This window comes from Aedes aegypti, chromosome 2, assembly GCF_002204515.2.
Source record: "Aedes aegypti strain LVP_AGWG chromosome 2, AaegL5.0 Primary Assembly, whole genome shotgun sequence".
NCBI lineage: Eukaryota > Metazoa > Arthropoda > Insecta > Diptera > Culicidae > Aedes > Aedes aegypti.
The window spans coordinates 168,215,482-168,229,612 of record NC_035108.1 but is presented as its reverse complement, the minus strand read 5'-3'; the positions used below and the strand labels follow the sequence as shown (position 1 = coordinate 168,229,612).

Here is a 14,131-nt window from a genome sequence, read left to right as displayed (position 1 = left end):
TCATTGACTTTCTCTCTTAGGCTGGCCAAAGCCGATGCTTTTACCCTAAAACTATTTCTAAAAAAATGTTTCAAGGACAGAGGCGCGTCCACGTTTGAAACCATGGGTAGGACAAGCGTTAGCAAATATGTTGTGCACAGTGAAGCTAAGATTTTTTCTCTGGACCGGGAATCGAAAGTTACCATATTTGAGGGGTTCAAAGTTTAGAGTTGAGTAAATTCTACTGATTCCAAGCGATCTAACGATATTTTCAGATGATTTTTCCAATCAACAGAAAAAATAACATTATTATTAGAAGACTGGCCTTTTATTACCCCCATACAATTTGTGTAGAATTAAAAAATGCTGAAAAGTAGATTTTCTCAAAACTTAGTTTTTGTCACTGACACCTTTTTGGTTCTAATTCTCTTATTTTTATGCCAGTCGTTACCACAAGATTGAGAAAGCTTTTTTTCCGGGCTGGTGGCGACTGATTGTTTTTTTTAAATGGAAAATTGAAGAGCTCTTGCCAGAAAAAAATATAGACCTCAAAGGCCAAAAAAGACCAGGCAGGAACCGAAAAAAAAAGGTTTCAACCTTATAGGAGCCAGAAGTTGGATTGATAGCAGACATTTCTCTAATATCTAAGACATTTTTTGAGAATTCATAGTGAAATTACAACAAATATTACTGTATGAGTTTGTTCATGATTTTCTCCAGGAATTTCATTAGCAATTATTCACGTATTTGTCCGAATGTTCAAATAATTTCGGTGGAAATTTCCAAAGTATTTAATTTAGTTATTATTTTCCAAGCAATATCTCTATGAATTTTCTTAGGAAATTTCTTCAAAAATTTGGTTTAGGATACCTCAAGAATTCAACCAAGATTTTCCCAAGGAGAACCACAGAAATAGAATTACTCCAACGATTGATTAGAAATATTTTAATCTGAAATAGAATCTGAATTCCTCAAAAATGTATTTTTAAAGAAAATCATAGAAGATTTTATACAACAATCGGTCAATATGTCAATATGTAAATTCGATGTTATTGATCTCTAGAAATTTCCAGGAATTTTCTTCAATATTGTCTTCCAGGATTTATATATTTTTCAAGTAAGGATTTCTCTAAGCAAGTGCTCTAAAGATTAGATTTCTGAAAAAAATCTTCTTTGAGATTTTCTCAATCTAATATTTGGGGTAATATTTTGATGAAATGCTGGAAAAATTCATAGGAAAAGAAATGTTAAAAGAACCACTCATGAAATTTTTGATTTCTGGGAGCCTGTAGAATTTTGCATCACAATGCAAGCAGAATAAGGGAAAGGAGACATTGAAGACCATTAAAATAAATACTTTAGAGACCTTTAATAAAAAATAACGACTTTTTAGAGACTTACACTAAAATAGAAACCAAGTCTTTAAAAAGAAATCTACTTCCAGTCCTGTCTTAAGGATCCTTGTTTGGATCAACTTTTGTTCTCAGTCATATTAAAAATAAATAAAAATATCTTCTATATTTATATCCTTTTGAAATCAATTTTATTCAAGCAAATTGATAAAAACAGACCAAACGGCATGCCTTTACAACCAGTGAGCTTGTTTAAATTTCCTCATCTATTTCTAAATAACAAATGGATAAACAGCAAAAATTCAGTGAATTTGTGATATTTTTGATCTGTTGAATCGCAAACGTTTTTAGGGGAAACAGAAGAAGCTTGAACAATGCTTCATCGCGCAGAAACTCCATCAACTATTTTACTGGAATTTCTTCAAAAATTCTTCACCAAAAATTTGTCATAATCTGCTCTTAATATTTTTATAAATGATGCCATAAAATATCAATAGGATTCGATTGAACAATCAAAATGATAATGATGATGAAAAGATAAATATATGTTCAAGCTGTCTGCTGATCTTGTTTTCTTTTTGAATCGTGGGTAGGACAATCCTTTGACTGTCCTACACAGGTATTTTTGTGCGTAGTACATGTCCTACCTCTCCTACCCACTTCCCGCGCCACTGTTCAAGGAGGTTCTTAACAGTTTTCATCAATAATATCTTGATAAATTCCTTCCCCTTCCCAGTCGTTTTACTAAATGTTTCTCCTCAGATGTTTTTGAAGCGATAACGAAGCTATTCTTTGAACTTTTCAACAAATTTCTTCTGAAGATTTGAAGGCAAGAGACATTTAAAAAAAACTTTTTGTAGTTAATTCTTGTATAATGCAGGAATTTGGAACATAATTTTCATGAAAAAACATAGAAGAATTACTGACGTAATTTATTATGCACTTTGGTAATATTACTGAAGGACTGTTGATGAGTTTCGTGAAAGAATTTGTAATAAAATATTCTGAAAACTGTTTGAAGGGAATCGTTAAAGAATTGTGTGTAGAATTTTCAGTAAAAAATTGTTTAAGGAATGGTTGTACTCCGGGATGAACTTACGTTAAAAGTGTGAACAGATCTTACAATATTATTTAACTTATTTCCGAGAGGTTTGTAGCCACAGTTCTGAAGCCCCAACTAAATATTCCTTGATATACTGAATTATACTGAAAATTTTCAGAGAATATCGAAGGATGGCATAAATAAATTTGCTACACATATATTGGAAACTAGTTGGAATTTCTTAAAAATTTAAAACATAATAAATTACTGTGAAAAAATAAGACAAAATTGAAGAAATAATTACTTGCTAGAATAAAAATCTGTGTTTGATTTTGTTGGACTTTATCACACCAGTTTGAATTTCTGCCATCCATTTGAAGTAAATTAAGTCAGGTTGGAATTCCTTGAAAATATCTGTTATGAATTAAGCTTTATATAGGGGGGCTGGGGCAAGAAGGACACCTTAAGATATATAGGTTCAAATCATGGTTTATTAGCACCATTTTTGAAGATTATTCCAGTGTAGGGGCAAGTTCACCTCTTGTTCTAAATGATGTTATCGATAGATTTCAAAAATATTAGAATTACATGATGATTTGAGATTTTTGAAAATGTCCCTTCTTATGAGGTTTTTCAACGAGGTACGGGGCAAAAGTGCCACTCGTATGGGGCAAGAAGACCACCAGAGCTAAATGCCATAAATTTTCTATATTATTATTTCCCCGCCTAAACGATAAATTCTAGAGTAAGTAATGATAAAAACTGAGGGATAAAAGTTGACTTATAGTTAAAAAGTAATTTTACGAACTTAATTTAGTTCTTATCTTATTTGACTGTAACAATAATAGTAAAAAAAAAATCAGAAACCGTTTTGAATGTCCAAGATGGTTTTATTTTGATTTTATTTAGTAGGAAACATTGATTTATGGCAATAATAAACAAGAAAAATAAAAGTTCATTTGATTTTATATGAGAAAATTGCGGTGTCCCTCTTGCCCCATAAGACATACTGTTATTATATATGTAAAACTTAATGTAAAAAGAACTTTGTCGAAAAAATTTCCTCACAGCTATATTAAACAATTGAAAATCATCAATACTGTGCGGAAAAATAAATATTTTTGTATTTATTGGGAGTCAAACCTTATTTTCCAGTCTTACATCCTTATAATATTTCGCATTTTTTGCGTTGGTGAGTTAAATACATTTTTCTAATTTTTTGTACTAAACATTTTTAACTGTAATATTTACACAACCCTCAATTAGTACTCAATTTATTCTTATCCTGCGTTAAACATAAAAAAAAATGATTTGAACTACGTGAAATTAGAGGTGGCACTTTTGCCCCGGGTGTCCTTCTTGCCCCATGTCCCCCTATTGCCAAAAATTCCCTTTAGCAATAAAAAAAAATCCTTCTAGTTATAGAATCTGTTTCAAAATTGTTCGTTGGTCATCTGGATCCGAAGAAATTCCAAAATTCCCTGCGGGAATCCACGTAAATATCTCAAGCTACAGAACTTTTATCGTATTCGGATATTCACCCTTCAGAACAATACATTAACAAGAGCATGTTGTGAAAAAATGAAGCAATTTGGTGCAACCGTATTTGAGATATGCGTATATCGGTTTCTGGTACCACGCTGGTCAAATAAAGACCTTGAAAACTTCAAAAAACATCATATCGTAATTTTCAAATTAATCTAAGAATACTTTACCGATTTGTATGATTTTATCAAAATAGCTCCTTATTACCTGGCATTGAATAGTTCATTTTTTTTATTAATTGCTAAAAAACAAAATAGCTGCCAAAGATATTTTGTATGAAGAATGTCAGGTCCTCCAAGGAACATTGGAATATCGTCAAAACCAGATAATCAATGATTAATATTGACACGGATTCTCAAACTAGGAGAGTTCTTTTAAAATCAAATTAAATCAAATTCAAAATAATTTTTATATTATTTTTCCTTTCCATAGGTGCCAGTTTGGTCGGACGAATCGCCTCTTGGCTGGCGGCGATCTGGACCTCGATGCATTCGGTGATTGCGTTGCTGTACGTAGGAATGTTGTCATTCAAATCTGTGCCATTTAGAGAGTGTAATAAGGCCGTAACGATCAACCAGCAGTCCATTCATGTGAGTCATGACGTCGTTGACTCCGGTGGGAGTCATACATCTGAAATTTAATTTACCTTCGTGTTCTTTTTCGTTTTCGTTTCTTCCCCAGGACGGTTATGATGTGGAACCCAATAGCGGACAGGAATGTTTGAAGTGAGTGCCATTAATATTCGATGCCCGCACGCATGGATGATAAATTTCGAAAATATTTCCTTTTTACATTGCAGATTAACGTTTCTACGTCCAGTGTGGCGAAGTTCTCTCTACTTTGGGCTGCTTGCGTTGAGTTTGATTCTTTTATGGGTCATTTCGATGGTATGGTACGTATGCAATCACTTTCGCCTGCAGTTGGACAGTTGTTGACTAACTAATTATCGTTGCAGTACGCATAGTGGAAAGATCAACCGACGGTCGATTTATCTGTTTGGATTTTTGGCGTTGGTTTTGCTGATCTTTGAAACCGGATGGGAAGTAACGAAAGCCATCAACGATGAGTATGTGCCCGGACTGTGGCCATTTTATCCGGAGTCATTTGCCGATAGCACGCTGTGGTTCAATGCGTTGGTGCAAGTTATCTACTCGCTAAATATTGGTATCGGAGCAGTGCCAGTCATTACAGGGCAGTTCCTATATAAAGGAGATGCCATCAAGTAAGACAAGAAGGAATATTAAGTTAATGAAAATGATATTTAATTCATCTCTCTCTATCTCTATTACAGAACATCATTCGTCTACATTTTCTTCAACATCCTGATCACATCGATTGCGGTGATTTTCTACGTATTTCAATTTCATAACACTGCAAACGATCCACATCTGCTGTACCCTGAGCTGACCCCATTGACATCCATTTACGATCGAGCTGTAACGGTGCATGAATTGGATCACCTCATACAGCAGCTCATTCCAGCTCTAGGCTACGCATTGCTCTTTATATCATCCATCGTGTCGATGACGATCTACATCTACACTTCCACCAGAATGATTCGAAAGCATCCAAACTACACCGTGTGTCTGGCAGGCCTAGTTGTCGCAATAGCTGGACTATTGTGCCCGAACTACATCTTCCCACGGATCCTGGACACACGAATCGTAGGATCGTTGATAGTTTGTGCGATGATTTTCGAAATAATTCTGATTATCTGGGTGTACGGATCGAAGAACTTGTACACCGATCTGGAGTTTTCGCTGGGACGACCTGTGCTCAAAGCATGGCTATTCATTTGGGGATTAATTCCGGTGCTGCTGATTTCCATCCTCTCTTGGTGGACGATTACGTATTTTGACAACGATTTACTTATCGATTACTTCCCAAAGTGGCTACCGGTAGTATTCAGTTTAGGCGTCATTATGTTATTGGCATGTGTGGAAATCAGCAAACAAGTAGACTACAACATATTCAGTATGATCCATGGAGCTACAAAACCATCGAAAGATTGGGGACCTGCTGACCCCTTAGTTCGACATGCTTGGAAGCAATGGAAATCTGTTTGTGAAGATACCGGAGAACGAGACTTCACGTTGAGGCGGCGTGGCACCAAAGACTACACCAATTCTATTAAAAAAGGCCAGTACTCTCACTCCAACAAATACGGAGTTTCAAACAAAAACCTTTCGACCGCGGGGAGCAACTCGCCCAACTACAGTGGTTCTGTATTTGGAGACTCAGCCATCGAAGAGGACATCAGTGTAGAAAAATTTCCGCAATACAAGCAACAAAACTCAGCCTATAGCGTCGACTCCAACATTGACAAGTCCCCACACACATCTGCCAGTTCACGAAAATCGTCCCAAATCGATAAACGAACACCAAGCGAACGAAGCCAAGCTGGATTAATCAGTTCGAGGAAAACCTCCGATAACAGCTTTACGTCTCGAATCGAAATAATGGGCGACGATCATGCCTACCGGAGTGCCATCGTACGTAATCCTCTGGCCAAAGCGGATGGAGCTCAAAATTTCAAAACCAGCCACCATCACTTGGCACCCCCCGTGCCGACACATCATACTTCCTCACAGATGACGACGAGTCAACAGCCTGCGAAACCGCAGAACCATCAAAATGGCCATTCGAAGAATCCTTATCCGGAAGAGGGTTACAATCGGGATATCTACATCAGCAATGGCCAAGCGGATCACATCTGTTGGCGCAAATTCTCCATCAACTCCGAAGAATATTCAACCGAGCTTTAAAACTAGTGAACGTTTTTTTTAGCTAGGCACGTTCGGATCTTCGTTGCGAAAAAGCGATTTGTTACATTTGTTATTTTTTGTATATATTAGTTCAAATAACGACGAGCTTAACGCGTAGGTACTTATCAACTCTGCGTCTCTGTGCAGTTGTGAAACAAAGTCTAGTGAATATATGTATCATATGACCGTAGTAGTTACAAAAAAAGGCCAAACTTATTTATTAAAGCTACATCTGATAACCCAAAACAGAATCTAGTATCATTGTAATTTTAATTGTTCCTTTCTAAAAAAAATATCTAACGTTTGATCTATCCTGCAAAACTCTAAACTTAATCTTGGTTGGTAATCACTCAGTGCGGTTTGTAAGTAAACGTATTCCAGCACACATTCCCTAAGTTTGTGTTAGGGTAATAAATAGGACTGAATAATAGTTGATATTCCAATTTTATGTATTATACAAATGTTTACTTTTCAAAGCGAATGTAATTGTAGTCTAGTAGAACCCTAAAAGTGATTATCGTCTCATTGTAAAGCGAACAGCCAAATTAGAAACCAACACAAGTTCGACAGTTCGTTTGCGAAACAAACCTCGCTCAAACGCACTGTCCGAACAGTAGGAAACGCCTCCTGAAAGTGATTATTCCTGCATTATAACTTGAACTCTGTCGGATGGAGCAATTCTTAGGAAGATAAGTCAGGACTACTGTGTAATTGTTTGAATATTAACTTTAAAAAGGCAGATATATTGGTGATGTTAAAAACGAAAGGATCAACAAAGTCAATTGATTAAAATGAAAATAAAATATTGCTGTCCAAGATTATTTGACGATGACATTGAATTTTCCTTGCAAATTTGTTGGACTGGTTTTGATTAAGAAAACAGTAATAAAAGACACTGAGAACGAGAAATAATTTTCCGATCAAAGAAGTTTTTTTATTTAAAATTTTTATAATAAGAGTTTTTGGTAAAAAGTATGAACTTAACTGTGGTTGGCCAGCCCCGTTTTTTTAACTAAAAAAAACTTCAATCGCGATATGTATCTATTTTCGTTTTTTGCATATTTTGCCCCATTTTTACAAAATAAAACTCTGATTATTTAGAGGCTGTGGTTTTTTCCACGATGTTCATTGAGTGACCTGAACTCCCTAGGATAGAAACATCAGTTTAACCATCCTAAGAGATTTTTTTTTAATATATGGGAAGCTCTATATATACCACAAATATGTCAAATGAAATCCTTCAATCCATATTATGCATGAAAAAATATCGGAACTGAGCAAAAATATTTTTTCTGCATTGAAAATCACGATGGTCAATATTCTGCCGATTGTTCCGCAGTCCATAAGGTTTACATAGAATATGAGACATGTAGGCGTAGAAGATCAGTATGGACCTATGCACGGGTTAACTATTTGACGTTTTAGCGGTGCTGTGCACAGCTCAAACGTCAAATTAGTGAACACGTGCATCGATCCATAAGCCACCAGAACAAGTTTCAGACGTATCTTCACTGTGCATAACTGCATATTAGTAATCTTCAACAAAAGTAGGCATTGAGTAAATAGGATACCAAGTGTGCATTTTTTGTCAGAGAAACTACAATTTCAATAAATCACCAAGAACTAAACAATACATACATGAAGCTGATGTTTTGTACTGCCCATAACTATATATTTGTCTCATTCGATATTTTTGACAGTATCGAATTTATACCGTGGAGAGGCACCAAATGATAAACACTTTTGATCAACTTACTGAAATCTGTGAGATCGTTCTATGTTTTTTTTTGCCACATTGGTAATTGTAACCCCATAACTGTCACTATTATTTATTTTATTTATTTGGCTTTACATAAATAATCTTGATAAAACCTCGCCAACAACATTTCGCCAATTCACTCGGTTCATGGCCGCTTCTCTCCATCCTCGACGGCGACCCACGCTGTTCAGGTCCTGGTACACCTGTACAATCCACTTAGCTCGCTGCGCCCCATGTCTTCTTGTTCCGATCGGATTCGTAGCGAACACCATCTTTACAGGGTTGTTGTCCGGCATTCTTGCAACATGCCTTGCCCAGTTTATTCTTCCGGCTTTAGCTACCTTCACGATACTGGGTTCGCCGTAGAGTTGAGCGAGCTCGTGGTTCATCCTTTACCGCCACACTCCTGCACGCCGCCAAGGATCGTCCTTAGCACTCGACGGCCTCTTGATCGCAGTTTCTTCTGGAGCACATAGTAGGCACGACTTCCGCTGATGATGCGCCTTCGTATTTCCCGACTAACGTTGTTGTCAGCCGTCAACAAGGATCCGAGGTAGACGAAGTCGTCGACCACCTCGAAGGTATCCCCATCTATCGTAACACTGCTTCATAAACGGGCCCTGTCGCGCTCAGTTCCGCCAACCAGCATGTACTTTGTTTTCGACGCATTCACCATTAGTCAGACTCTTGTTGCTTCACGTTTATGGTGGGTGAACAAATCTGCCACCGTTTCAAATGTTCGCCCGATAATATCCATGTCGTCCGCGAAGCAGACAAATTGTCCGGATCTCGTGAAAATCGTGCCTCGACTGTTAAGTCCGGCTCTCCACATGACACCTTCAAGCGCAATATTGAACAACTGGCACGAAAGTCCGTCGCCCTTTCGTAGTCCCCACCAAGACTCGAACGAACTGGAGTGTTCGCACGAGATCTTTACGCAGTTTCGCACACCGTCCATCGTTGCTCTAATAAATCTTGTGAGCTTCCCGGGAAAGCTGTTCTCGTCCATGATCTTCCAAATCTCTACACGGTCAATACTGCGTATGGTGCGTTGAAATCAGAGGCGCGTCCACGTTTGAAACCATAGGTAGGACAAACATTGACAAATATTTTGTGCACAGTGAAGCTATGAAAAATGTTAACCCTATGGAATTCATAACTGGAAATTGAAAGTTACTATATTTAAGGGACGCAAACCCAAAGGCCGTCAGTCGTTACCACAAGACAAAGCTTTCCGTCTTTACAAGGCGGCTGAGTACCTTAAAAAAAGGATATCGAAGACCTGTTGCCTGAAAAAAAAAATACTTAAAAGGAACAAAAAACGGTCGAAAAGACACCAAACAGGAAGCAAGAAAACAAAACGAAAGCTGAAAGGAGCCAGGAGTAAAATTTTGATTCCTTAAACCATCAGATATTTCTCTAAGATCTTCTCCAGGAATTTCATCAACAATTATTTCAGGTATGTTCAGAAATTTCTTAAGGAGCACATTAAGCTATTATTTCCCAAGGAATTTCTGCACATATATTCTCCAAGAATTTTGCTTTGGTTGAGGATTTAGCATGGAGTTTTTCAAGGAGTACCACAGAAATGGAATTTCTTCAAAGAATATTTCGGAAGTCATATATATGCCTTTAAAAACTCTTTGGGAAATGTTCCAAGAAAGTCTTAATTCCTCCACAATCCAGTGATCCATAGATCCATCCAAGATTCCTGGTCTTCTTAAATTAAATCAATAACTTCTCCAGAAGTTTATAGGGATTTGCTATGTCCTATATGTCTTTCAGGATTTATATAAGAATTTAACAAGAAAATTATCTGAAGATACCCTCAGCAACTGCACCAGAGATTCCTTCTAAGATTTCTACAGAAATTCATGCGCTTTCCTCCAATTCTAAGGGCTTTTCTCAAGTAATTCTTGAAAGTTTTTTTATTTAGGAATTCTTTCTAGTATGTCTCCAGGAAAATTCCAAGAAAAAAGTTTTGAATAATAAATCTGTGAGGTATTTTTGAAAAAAAAAATCCAAAGATTACCTGATAAAATCTTTGTAAGTTTTAAAGTCATCCTAAATGAACAAGGACCTCTAAAACAACTCATGGACTTTCGAGTCAGTTTAAGACGATTTAATAGAAAATTTGTTGCGATAATCGAAATAAAAAATAAATCGAATCTCGGGATAGTATTTCGCAGGATTTTTTCAAGGAATTTCTTGAAAAACATTGGACAACATCTCGAAAGAAATTGTACAGAAATGATTGGAGGAATTATTGGAAAAACTACTGTAGTATTAACTTGTATAAAACTTAAATTTACTTTTTTAAAGATTGCATGGGAATGCTTTGAGAAAAAAACGAATTACCGTAAAACGGGGTAACTTTGATAGTTTTTCGAAAAAAAAACTTGAATATTTATGCATGCTGTTTCAAAGAATTAATATTTATTTTTTTAAAACAAGTACTGGATCCTAACTATTGATTGCAGTTGATAGATTGCCAGAAGATTTATTCTGAAAAGATTTATAATTTTTCATATAATCGAAAGTCGGTTTTCTGTCTTGGAATAACTTTGATAATGGAGGACAAATGGAACAAAATTGAATGAATTACAGAACATTTATAGGGCGTTGCATACCTCTAGGCATTTAACGCTATATGTAAATTTATTACTAAGATTCTCAAAAATGGCCCCAGTTTGTAAAAATGGTTTTCGCTAAGAGATTTGAGACCAAATTCATGTTCTACTACAACTAGGCTGCCAAGAATAAGTGACGAACTCATTATGACTTCATCAAATTGTGATCGTAGAACACCCAGTCAACATTTTGGTTGGTATCACTTTTGTTATACATCATTCTATATGAATCAATTCAATCGTATAGAATGCATGAAAAGGCTATATACCTACCAAAGTGGAGGCTATATGCGTACTTGGCACGACTTTTTCAGACTTTCTGCGATCAGATATACGATGCCACAAAATTTGGATGAAAATAAAAAAAAAAGTTTTCAGCGAGTCTCGAACGCGGGATCTCTAGATTAGGAATCGGACATTTTACCACTGTACCACCAACGGTTACATATTAGCAAAGTGATTATTTGCCAATATTAATACATGCTTCATGTACAGCTACACTTGCTATGTTGTTCTTTGAGGCATCGTTAGCAGATACCAAATTTGGGTAGCACTTTTTGCTAAGTTTTTGCTATTTTATACGATGCTTTCTGGATTGATATATGATCTGTCAGTTTATACAACCTAACGTGATTCTATGTTGCACTATTTACGACATGTCTCGTTGTCAACACAGATTGTCGTATATGAATCGTATTGGGGATTTATATACAACTTGTGTTGACATTGATAACGCTTAATTTGGCATATTGTGCGATTCTGATTTCTGACGTACCAATATGTGATTTTGGATGCACATTCTTATACGATACGTGGTTCACTGGGCGGATTGTTTGTGAGCGTTTCAAAAATGTTAAAATCTTACAAATTTATAATGTTTGCATATAAATCCACAAATGTACTTGATTCCAACGAAAATAGCTTTAACATGAAGTGTCATACTCATACTCTTTACTTTTGCATTCGTTTTGCTTAACTGAGTATTAGAAACTTTGTTATTTCTTTTAGTATGTTGTGGACCTCGCACTTTCAAAGTTACCCCGTTTTACGGTACTAATTACTAATTACTGAGACGTCCGATTTGAAAACGGTCTTCAGCAACGTTGTAGCTGATGAATGTATCTTACATTATCAACATAGTTCTAATCCCCAGGAGCACATGGGCTAACACAATGACCGATTGATTGATTTGCTTGCTTTTCCCATAGTAATTCCCATATAAACTTTGAAGGACTTGTGCAGTCTCAGTTTTCATCCGAATGAGCTCAAGTTTTGGGTGGACACTCAGAATTTGATCTTGAATCGAATGAGCGGTGTGGAGCAAAAACGATTTTTTGAACCACTCTAATGTATATTGAACAGATGATAAATAGTTTAATTTATTTTTCAAGCTTTCTACTGATTTTGTTTTTGTTGAATCGTGGGTAGGACATCCCTTTGACTGTCCTACCCAGGTTGTTTTGTGCGTAGTACATGTCCTACCTGTCCTACCCACTTCCCGCTCCACTGGTTGAAATTGATAAACAAATGGTGCGTAGGGACCTGATACTCACGGCGTTTCTAGAGGATTTGCCGCACGGAAAAGATCTGATCCGTTGTTTAGCGGCCGTCGATGAAACCTGCTTGATAACTTTCCACGAACTCCTTTGCTATAGGTGATAGACGACGGAAGAGAATCTGGGATAGCACTTTGTAATTGGATTGCACGATAATTTTTTCACACACCTGTTTGTCGCCCTTTTTGTAGATAGGGCATATAACGCCTTGCTTCTGCTCCTCCGGCAGCTGTTCCGTTTCCCAGATCTGAGTATCAGCCGATGCAGACAAATGGCCAACCTGTCCGGGCCCATCTTGATGAGTTCCGATACCATCCTTGCCAGCGGCCTTGTTATTCTTGAGCTGTTGAATGGCATCCTCAACTTCCCCCATCGTGAGAGCTGGTTGGTTTCCACTGTCCGTTGTGCTGACGTAGCCATCGCTTTCGCTGTCCTGACCTTCTGTGCCTGTGTTCTCTGCGCCATTCAGGTGTTCATCGTAGTGCTGCTTCCACCTTTCGATCACCTTGCGTCAAGATGCTCCCATCCTTATCCAGGCACATCTCAGCTCGCGGCACGAAGCCTTTGCGGGATGTGTTGAGCTTCTGATAGAACCTCCGCGTTTCTTGAGAACGGTACAGCAACTCCATCTCTTGGCATTCCACCTCTTCCAGGCGGCGCTTTTTGTCCCGGAATAGGCAGCCTGTCCAGCACACCTCCTACAGCGCTACGATGTCGAAACCGCGGATCTTCAGTGCATCAGAGAGGATGCGAGTGCTTCCGATGAAGTTGAGAAATTTGCAGTTCCACGAACCGAGTTTCCAATCGCTAGTCCATTTCCGTCGCTGTGGTCTTTGCCGATTGTTCCAGTCCGTATTTTCTCGTTGACGTTCCTGTGCTGATGTGTTTTTACGGTTGGATTGCAGGGCCTGACATCAACCCCCTAGATTTCCGGAGGACCATTCCCCCTTAATGTTCGGAGGACCATAGTGCACATTTTATCTAAGAGTCCTTCTTTGGCACTCGGAAGATGATCAGCCGCCCTTGACATGGGAAACAGACGCTGTTGTGAGCAGCTCCTAACATGAAGTACAGACGCTCCAGGTTTGCAGAAGCAAAAGCAAAAGCAAACCCCCCTTCCCTGTCAGCATACGACCAAAGTTCCCACCGGGGTTGGCTACCCGGTCTTCTCGAAGGTTACTCGTACCCCGGCCAGCACCACAAGGAGTTGCTGGGCAAGAGGCTAAGAACCACACAAAGGGGTCTATTTTATTCCTGCAGATACGCGAGGTACCAATGGTACGCCATGCCCAGCCATTACCCGTGCAATTTACTTGTCACATTGAGATTATATATGAGCCTCGTAATGTAGTAGTCATGAAATTTTGATCAGAATTATTTTCTGACTGTTCACGTCAATGTGCGATATTGACTGTAAAAAAAATTAGCCTCAAACCTTATGAGTTCTTGGTATTTTTTAGAAATATTAGTTTCTTTCCATACTGCCATAAAATGCTTACTTGG

The 14,131-nt window shown here is 37.6% G+C and overlaps 1 protein-coding gene across 3 annotated transcripts in view; it reads left to right on the top strand.

Annotated features, from left to right (window-relative positions):
• The window catches only part of LOC5574043 (sodium- and chloride-dependent neutral and basic amino acid transporter B(0+)), a 400,663-nt gene extending 393,175 nt beyond the window's left edge, over positions 1–7,488 (top strand). For all 3 annotated transcript variants that reach the window (XM_021843075.1, XM_021843076.1, XM_021843078.1), the window contains 5 exons: positions 4,351–4,508; positions 4,600–4,643; positions 4,718–4,810; positions 4,874–5,140; positions 5,210–7,488. In XM_021843075.1, coding sequence (XP_021698767.1) covers positions 4,351–4,508; positions 4,600–4,643; positions 4,718–4,810; positions 4,874–5,140; positions 5,210–6,683 — 2,036 coding nt within the window. In that variant the 3' untranslated portion in view covers positions 6,684–7,488. The remainder of the gene's footprint in view (positions 1–4,350; positions 4,509–4,599; positions 4,644–4,717; positions 4,811–4,873; positions 5,141–5,209) is intronic.
• The last annotated feature ends 6,643 nt before the right edge of the window (positions 7,489–14,131 follow it).